The 10,646-nt window shown below is 31.8% G+C and overlaps 1 protein-coding gene across 1 annotated transcript; it reads left to right on the top strand.

The window, feature by feature from the left end:
- The first annotated feature begins 668 nt into the window (after window positions 1-668).
- On the top strand, window positions 669-9,210 carry sprb (sepiapterin reductase b). Its single transcript, XM_056464495.1, has 3 exons — window positions 669-1,016; window positions 1,569-1,859; window positions 5,858-9,210. Exons 1-3 carry the CDS (start codon window positions 680-682, stop codon window positions 6,046-6,048), a joined length of 819 nt encoding a protein of 272 aa, XP_056320470.1. The 5' UTR covers window positions 669-679; the 3' UTR covers window positions 6,049-9,210.
- Window positions 9,211-10,646: the final 1,436 nt, after the last annotated feature.

Raw genomic sequence — 10,646 nt, 5'->3', positions numbered from 1 at the left:
GCTGACCATGTCCATCCCTTTATGAGCACAGTGTCTCCATCTTCTGATGGCTACTTCCAGCAGGATAACACACCATGTCATAAAGCACCAATCATCTCAGACTGATTTCTTGAACATGACAATGAGTTCACTGTACTCAAATGGCCTCCACAGTCACCAGAGCTCAATTCAATAGAGCATCGGATGTGGTGGAACGGAAGATTGGCATCATGGATGTGCAGCCGACAAATCTGCAGCAACTGTGTGATGCTATCATGTCAATATGGAGCAAAATCTCTGAGGAATATTTCCAGTAGCTTGTTGAATCTCTGACATGAAGGATTAAGGCAGTTCTGAAGGCAAAAGTCGGTCCAACCCGGTACTAGTGAGGTGTACCTAATAAAGTGGCCAGTGAGTGAATATATATATATATATATATATATATATATATATATATATATATATATATATATATATATATATATATATATAAATATATTTATAGTTTTCCAATGAGGTCTAAGGTTTTGTTATCGCAGAACACATCAAGTTTCACACACACCCTCATGCATGGCTCCATCAAAGCTCTGTTGTGTGTTGTGTGTGTCTGTGTGTGTGTGTGTCTAATCCATCAGTTCCTCAGCATATAAAGCTCCTCTCTCATCATCAGATCTCCATCATCATCAGAGTGTGTGTGAAGATGGAGAGTGTGTTGTGCAGCGAGCGCAGGGATCTGGGCCGTGCGGTGTGTGTGGTCACCGGAGCGTCGAAAGGCTACGGCCGGACGCTGGCTCTGCAGATCAGCTGTTTACTGAAGCCGCGCTCCGTCCTGCTGCTGGTGTCCCGAACCGCAGACCAGCTCAACCAGCTGAAGCAGGACATCGTGAGTCTGCACGCGGCACACACTGATCTGCAGCTGGACGTGCGGTGTGTGCAGGCCGATCTGCAGGAGCCCGACGGTGTGCAGAAGACCATACAGGAGACCAGAAACACTCTGATCACTGATATAGAGCATCTGCTGATCATCAACAACGCAGGTGAGCGTTATACTTGTATATGTGTGCGCAGTGTGTGAGTGTGTGTGTACTTACATTTATTTATGTGTGTATTCATCTATACATTGCTTGTACTGTGAAAAAAATAATCAAATGTATGGGCGTCACGGTGGCTCAGTGGTTAACACTGTCACCTCACAGCAAGAAGGTTGCTGGTTCGAGTCCCGGCTTGATCAGTTGGCGTTGGCGTGGGTTTCCTCCGGGTGCTCCGGTTTCCCCCACAGTCCAAACACATGCACTATAGGGGAATTGATTAACTAAACTGGCCGTAGTGTATGAGTGTGTATGGGTGTTTTCCAGTACTGGGTTGCAGCTAGAAGGGCATCCGCTGTGTAAAACATATGCTGGAATAGTTAGTGGTTCATTCCGCTGTGGCAACCCCTGATAATCAGACACTAAGCTTAAGGAAAATGAATGTGTGTGTGTGTGTGTGTGTGTTCAGCATCTCTGAGTGTGTTGTTTGCTTCACTGACCTATCTGAAGTGTGTGTGTGTGTGTGTGTGTATATTTACATGCATGTATATGTGTGTGTAGCATCTCTGGGTGACGTGTCCCGCTGTGCTGTGAGCTTCACTGACCCGTGTGAAGTGTCCCGGTATCTGGCTCTGAATGTGAGCGGTGTGTTGAGTCTGACGGCGGGGCTCCTGCAGGCGTTTCCTCCAGCGGTCGGTCTGCGCAGGACGGTGGTCAACATCAGCTCTCTGTGCGCCCTCAAGCCCTTCCCCTCATGGGTGCTGTACTGCACGGGGAAAGCGGCCCGAGACATGATGTTCAGGGTGCTGGCGGAGGAGGAGCCCGACGTCAGAGTGCTCAGCTACGCCCCTGGTGAGAGACACACACATGATCAATAATAATAATAATAATAATAATAATAATAATAATAATAATTATTATTATTATTATTATTATTATTATTATTGTTATTATTATTATTATTATTGTTATTATTATTATTATACTTATTATTATTGTTATTGTTATTATTATTATACTTATTATTATTATTATATTATTATTATTAATAATAATAATAATAATAATTATAATAATTATAATAAAATATAATGTAATAAAATGGGTTATCAAATAATTATTGAGCATGCAATATTAAAATATAGCAAAGTAAAATTGCAAAGAAAGTAATTTAAAAATACAATTAAACATATTATTAATTAATTAATGAGCATGCAATATTAAAATAAAGAATGATGCAATATTAAAAATGTGAAAGAAATAGACATTTAAAAATACAATTATTAATTGATTGAGCATGCAATATTAAAATGTTCAATCCATGTATTATTAAAAATGAGAAAGAAATACTTGTTTAAAAACAGAATAAAACATGTTATTAATTAATTAATGAGCATATAAATATAGAATGATGTAATATTAAAAAATTTAAAAGTAATAAGATAAAGAAATAGACATTTAAATACAATTAAACCTATTATTAATTAATGAGCATGCAATATTAAAATGTAGAATATATGTATTGTAAAAATAAGAAAGAATTACTTGTTTAAAACTAGAAAACATGTTAATGAATCAATGAGCATAGATTATTAAAATATAGAATGATGTAATATTAAACAAAGAATAATTAAATGACAAAGATGAGCGGACTTAAAAGTAAAATTAAACATGTTATTACTTAATGAGCACGCAATATTAAAATAAAGAATGATGTAATATGAAAAATGACAAAGAAACAGACATTTAAAAATACAATTAAACATGTTATTATTTATTGAGCATGCAATGTTAAAATATAGAATCCATGTAATATTACAAATTAGAAAGAAATACATGTTTAAAAATAAAATTAAACATGCGATTAATTAATTAATGAGCATAGATTATTAAAACAGAGTGCATGTAATATTACTAATTTGAAAAGTGAAATTATAAAGAAATAGTAATTTAAAAGTAAAATTAAACATGTTATTACTTAATTAATGAGCATGCATTATTAAAATAAAGAATGATGCAACATCAAAAAATGCAAAGAAATAGACATTTAAAAATCCAAAGAAACTATTATTTAATTGAACATGCAGTAATAAAATTTTGAAAAAAAAAATCTTGTTATAAATAGAATAAAACATGTTTTAATAAATTAATACGCTGGGATTGTTAAAATATAGAATGATGCAATATTAAACAACGAATACTAAAATAACAAAGATGAGCAGACTTAAAAGTAAAATAAAACATGTTATTACTTAATGAGCGTGCAATATTAAATGTAGAATCTATGTAATATTAAAAATGACAAAGAAATACTTGGTTAAAAATAGAATAAAGCATGTTATTAATGAAATCATAAGCATTGATTATTGAAAACATAGATATGCATGTTATATTAAAATTTTAAAAGTAAAATTATAAAGAAATAATAATTTAAAAGTCAAATAAAACATGTTATTACCTAATGAGCATGTGATATTAAAATAAAGAATGATGTAATATAAAAAAATTACAAAAAAATAGACATTTAAAAATACAATTAAACCAAGCCTGTAGCCCGGAGGGGTTCGGGTGGTTCAGACGACCTACCCCTCACTGACAAATGTCCAGAATTTGTCCCATACATGAGCTCAATTATCCTATTTTGACTGCTATGTCATCATAAATGGTGAAAATAACCCATTGAAAAAGACTTTAAGACCAAGTGGAATTCTCTGTTGGCTGTCATTTCAGTTTTAGCCAATCCTAACAAATATTTTCATTTTACAATCTGCCGTATGAGAAGTCATCTTTCACTACTGCATTGTTATTAAACAGAGAAAACATTTTACAGGTCACTTTTATTTTAAATCTTGGAGTTTATTCCTGAAACAAAAAAAGAGCAATAAAAAGGTGTGAAGCACCAAAAGCGGACCGTACTAATTTGGCTATTGTTGTTATCCATGAATTTTCAAATGTGCTTTTTGATAGTTGAGAGACTAGAACAATTGTAAAGCTCTACATTATTATTATTATTAATATTATTATTATTATTATTATTATTATGTTTTAATTATTTTATATTCAATTGACCAAATTCTGACTAAAGAAAGTTGAATGTGCTGGCCAGAAATTTGCACAATAAATGACAATAGACAATACAAATGACTAATTTTAATTTAAAACTTTAATAGATTTCTAGTTTTTCCTAATGATATATGATGTAATAAATATGTATTTTAAAAATTAGTATTATTTCACATTTCTTTATTATAAATCTTTTGGAAATGTTTTTGGTATATAAAAAAGTGTGGTTATGATGACCCTCTAAGCTAATCCAGCTAAAAAATATTGCTTAAAATGTCACTAAAATGTAGCATTTATATCTCAAAATTAAATAAAAATGAGACGTAAAACTGCAAAAAGGTCCACTATTGGAGGAAAAAAAAAACCAGCCCTTTCACCAGGCTGGCTACAGGTCTGTAAACATATTATTCATTAATTGAGCACGCAATATTAAAATATAGAATCCATGTAATATTACAAATGAGAAAAATACTTGTTTAATATCAAATAACATGTTATTAATTAATTAATGAGCAGGGATAAATATAGAATGATGTAATATTAAAAATGACAATATTGTAAAATGACATAATGAATAATAAAATGACAAAGAAATGCTGACCTAAAAAATAAAATGAAACATGTTATTAATTAATTAATGAGCACGCAATATTAAAATAAAGATTGCATGTAATATTAAAATGACAAAGAAATAGACATTTAAAAATGCAATTAAACATGTTATTAATTAATTGAGCATGCAATATTAAAATAAAGAATGATGAATCATTAAAATGACATTTAAAAAAATACATTAATTATTAATGAATTGAGCATGCAATATTACATGTAGAATATATGTATTGTTAAAAATGAGAAAGAAATACTTGTTTTAAAATAGAATTAAACATGTTATTAATTAATTAATGAGCATGGATTATAAAAATATAGAATGGTGTAATATTAAACCAAGAATAATAAAAAGACTAATAAATGCTGACATAAAAATAGATTAAACACGTTATTAATTAATTAATGAGCATGGATAAATATAAAATGATGTAATATTAAAAATGACAATATTGTAAAATGTAATATTAAACAAAGAATAATAAAATGACTTTAAAAATGCTGACTTAAAAAAATTAAACATGTTATTACTTAATTAGAGCATGCAATATTAAAATAAAGAATGATGTTATGTTAAAAATGACAAAGAAATGGACATTATGGATTATCAAAATATAGAATGATGTAATATTAAACCAACAATAACAAAATAACAAAGAAATGCTGCCCTAAAAATAAAATAAAACATGTTATTAATTAATTAATGAGCATGCATTATTAAAATAAAGATTCCATGTAATATTAAAAATTACAAAGAAATAATCATTTAAAAGTAAAATAAAACATGTCATTAATTAATCGAGCGTGCAATATTTAAATATAGAATCCATGTAATATTAAAAATTAGAAAGAAATACTTAAATACTGAAATTAAACATGTTATTAATTAATTAGAACGCAAGTAATGCAAATAATATTAAAAATGACAAAGAAATAGACATTTAAAAATACAATTAAACATGATTAATTAATTGAGCATGCAATATTAAAATGTAGAATCCATGTATTGTTAAAAATCTGAAAGAAATACATGTTTAAACATAGAATAAAACATGTTATTACTTAAAGAGCATGCAATATTAAAAATAAAGACTGCATTAAATAAATAAATAAATAAATGAATGAATCAATCAATCAATCAATCAATCAATCAATTAATCAATCAATTGTGTGTGCAGGGCCTCTGGACACTGACATGCAGCTGCAGGCGCGCTGTTTTTCAGGTAATGTGGAGCTGCGGCGCTCTTTCTCCTCCATGTTTTCTGACGGTCAGCTTCTGTCCTGTGAAGAATCCGGAGCAAAACTCATGAAGCTCCTGCTGGACGACCAATATCCGTCAGGTGCTCATCTGGACTACTATGAGCTCTAGAACCTGCCACTCCGGCCTGTGCATAAATACAGCTCAAGACACAGTTATTAGTTATCCTGTGAATTTCTTTCTCAAATATTGTCCAAATGATGTTGAACAGATTCAGGAATTTTTCACAGTATTTCCTCTAATATTTTTTCTTCTGGAGAAAGTCTTATTTGTTTTATTTCAGCTAGAATAAAAGCAGATTTTAATTGTTTTAAACCCATTTTAAGGTCAATATTATTAGCCCCTTCAGCAATATTAGTTTTGTCTCCAGAACAAACCACTGTTATACAATGACTTGCCTAAATTTAACAAGAGGGCGCATAATTCTGACATTTCTAATCATAATAGTTTTAATAACTCATTTATAATAACTGATTTCTTTTCTCTTTGCCATGACCACATAATATTAGACTAGATATTCTTCAAGACACTAGTATTCAGCTCAAAGTGACATTTAAAGGCTTAACTAGGGTAAAGTTAGGGTAATTAGGCAAGTCATTGTATAACAGTGGTTTGTTCTGGATACCAAAACTAATATTGCTTAAGGGGCTAATAATATTGCATGTAAATATTTATTTAAAAATTTAAAACTAGCCAAACTAAAAGAAATAAGACTTTCTCCTGAATAGATAAATATTATAGGAATTACTGTGAAAATGTCTTTGCTCTGTTCAACATCATTTGGGAAATTTTTGAAAAAGATTAAATATCTGACAGGAGGGCGAGTAATTTTGACTTTAACTGTAAATAATAATGTTGTTCCTTTTATTTTTATACTATAATTTTCGGTGCTGTTTTTATAATAGAATAAATGTTTGGTGCTGGATTGTTAAAGCAGAAACACAAATAGAAAAGTACATACTCGATTAAAAAACAATAAAATAACAATAATAAAACGTGCTAGAAAAATAATTAATGTACATTTTTAATGTTTAGTAAACTTTAAATGTAAAAATGGCATTTTCATTTTTATTAAAATGCCAAATGTGACTTTTGTTAAAGAATATTTTATTGTAGTTTTTCTCTCTTCAATTTATGCATTATTATCATCGAATTTTATGGATTTTTTTGTATGGATTTTTTATATTATTTAGAAAGGAGAAATAAATGAAACTAAAGAGAACTAAAGATGACAATGAAATACTCATTAAAACTCAATTAATTTCTCAAATATATTAATAAATTAAACAAATTTAATAAATTTAAAACAGTTAGTTACTTTAAAGGGCACCTATGGTAAAAAATCTACTTTTCAAGCTGTTTGGACAGACATATGTGCATGTATGGTGTATAGAGCGTCATATTGGGGTGATATAAACACACCCAGTGCTTTTTTTTTTTCAATTTAACAACATAAAAAACGGTGGACCAATTGGAGCGGTTTTCAAATCGACCGCTACTTGACGTAGGAGAGCGGTCCCCCCTCCCACCAATATTGATTGACAGGCGTGTCATCATATCCTCAGTTTGTTGATTCACGTCCGCCATTTTCAGCGTGAGTCGAAGCGATATCACTAAAGGAACACGCTAGCTCTATTTTTAGATGCAAGGCTCATTGGGCTCAACACAAGATCAATATTCTCCACATTATCGCTCTAATCGGAATTATTGGTTGTGTCTTTAGGTAGGTTTGCAAACATGTGTACTTCTCATTGAGTCTACCTTATACTTCAGCCGTTTGCATTTCTCGCGATCCCAGAAGCTCCCTGTGATCTTAACTAGCATGCGTTTTACAATTCTAAACATCGGTTTCTATCAGGATACACTCAAGTCGACGGCTGGGCGCCGCGGACCGCTGCAGAAACCTATGTTTACAATTCAAAAATGCGTGGCGCGACGATTCGGGACACTTCATGTATCTGCCGCGCCACAGAGAGTGTCTGGTGTGCCGTGTCGCAGCTTCGAGCGGTGCATCCGGTGCCTCAGTCAAAGTTAATTCAGTGTGCGTGGTTATTAGTTTCTGTGTACAAGCTCGGCACTTGAAACTAGCACACAGTTGGCTGTAAAACTGTACAAAGACACAAATGATTTTGTACTCTCTGCTTGGTCTGTGTCAGAGTCGTACATGTAAGACTGAATGGTGAACCTCTCACTCCTGCTCCTTCTCTCAGTCTGCCTGTCAGACTCTGTTGCAAAAGCAGAGCGGGTGAGCTCATGGCCCCGCCCCCTTGTTACGTTGGGCGGGAAGCTGAAACTAATCTACATGTGAAGCAACACACCCCTAAATCAGCGAGCTGTGGACACGCCCCCAACATGACACTTTTTAACACATTATAATAAAACAATCTGAATTGTGTTTTAAACTGAAGCTAAACTGGCACACTCAGAACAACCAGAATATTAATATTAAATCATAATAAAGAGGTCAACTATGGGCCCTTTAAATTCACAAAAATGCAAAAGATGTGTTCACAGCAATGTTAAATTTGAGTTGTTGAACTGATGGACGATATTTTAAAGATTGTTAAAGCAGAAAAATAAACAGAAAAGTAAATGCTTATTTCAAAAATAATAAAATAATAATAAAACTGCTATAAAAGTATTGTAGTGTTATAGTTTGTAGTTTAACTTTAAATGTAAAAATGGCAATTTTTTTTTATAAATACCACATATGACTTGTTTAAGTGATGGATATTATGTTAAGTGTACTTGTTTTTAGTTCATTTATGTATTATTATTGTTGTATTTTTATGCATTTTTTATATTTATTAATTAGAAAGAAAAATGACATGAAATACTCATTAAAAACTGAAAACAATTGCAAAAATACATGAATAAATGAGTAGTTTTAAGACATTCAGTGAACTTTAAATATAAACAATTGCACAGCACGTATTTACAGCAATGTTAAATTTGACTCTTGTTGAATTGATGGACATTATTTTATAATATGTTTATTTGTTGAGTTTTGAGTTATCGAGTTCATTTGTGTATTATCATTATATTATTATTATTGTTATCGTATCTTTTGTTTTTACATTTTTTATACTTTTTTAAATCATTAATTATTTAGAAAGGACGAACAAATGAATTAAAAGGTAAATAAAATATAACAGGACATTAAAATTTTAAACAAGTATGTTCGAAAATGAAAATTATTGTAAAAATTTATTCAAATTTAACTCTGAATGAAATGTCAAATAAACACTGGTGCTGTTTTATATGAGAAATAAATGAGTGCTGCAACATTGCTGGTGGTGGATTATTGCTGTTGTTACTGTTGTTGTCAATATTCTTATCAAAGCATGTGAGGACCTCTAGTGGCCATCAGACAGAACACACCTGCACAAACAAACGCAACACAATAAAACACATCCACAGAACAACTTTCAGCATTTAGAGGCATTGCAGAGTTATTATATTTGACTAAAAAATACAGAAAAAGAGCAGTAAATACTATTTTTAAATTATTTTAAATGTGTGTGGCGGCATGGTGGCTCAGTGGTCAGCACTGTGGCCTCACAGGAAGAAGATTGCTAATTTGAGTCCCGGCCGGGTCAGTTGGTGTTTCTGTGTGGAGTTTGCATGTTCTCCCCGTGTTGATGTGGGTTTCCTCCAGGTGCTCCGGTTTCCCCCACAGTCCAAACACATGTGCTATAGGGGAATTGATGAACTAAACTGGCCGTAGTGTATGTGTGTGAATGAGTGTGTATGGGGGTTTTCCAGTACTGGGTTGCAGCCGGAAAGGCATCGGCTGTGTAAAACATATGCTGGAATAGTTGGTGGTTCATTCCGCAGTGGTGACCCTTAATAAATAAGGGACTAAACTGAAGGAAAATGAATGAATGAATCAATGTGGTAAAATGACTATAGTTAAAAGCATGTATAATTTTATAAAATTAAAATAATTTAATATACAGGTAATAAGGAATATAAGTATTAAAGCTATACAGCCAAAAAATAGACATTGTTTTAACATTGTATTAATGTCTATTAATATAATGACAATTGCAATAAACAAAATGTCTAAAATGTGGATCAAAAATAAATTAACTACTGATTTCAGTTTATTTGTCATTTATGTCATTTTATTCATTCATTCATTTTCTTGTGGGCTTAGTCCCTTTATTAATCCGGGGTCGCCACAGCGGAATGAACCGCCAACTCATCCAGCATATGTTTTATGCAGTTCAAGCCGCAACCCATCACTGGGAAACACATACACGCTCATTCACACACACAAACACTACGGACAATTTAGCTTACCCAATTCACCTACACCGCATGTCTTTGGACTGTGGGGGAAACCGGAGCACCCGGAGGAAACCCACACAGAAACGCCAACTGACCCAGCCGAGGCTCGAACCAGCGACCTTCTTGCTGTGAGGCGACAGCACTACCTACTGCGCCACTGCGTTGCCTCCGTAATTTTTGTTATTTTTTGTAAAGTTTGTTTTGACTTAATATATGTGTATTATATATATATTTATTATGAATATGCAACCCACACACATAAAAATAAAACTATACAAAACTTTTTTAATAAATACTTTTAAATTAAAATAAACCATACATAATATAATATCATATAATATAATTTTTTAATAAAATATATGCATGCATGAGTGTATTTAAATATACATAATAAATATATATGACCCAAACACACA

Source organism: Danio aesculapii, chromosome 8, assembly GCF_903798145.1.
Source record: "Danio aesculapii chromosome 8, fDanAes4.1, whole genome shotgun sequence".
NCBI lineage: Eukaryota > Metazoa > Chordata > Actinopteri > Cypriniformes > Danionidae > Danio > Danio aesculapii.
This window is presented reverse-complemented; position numbering and strand designations above follow the sequence as displayed.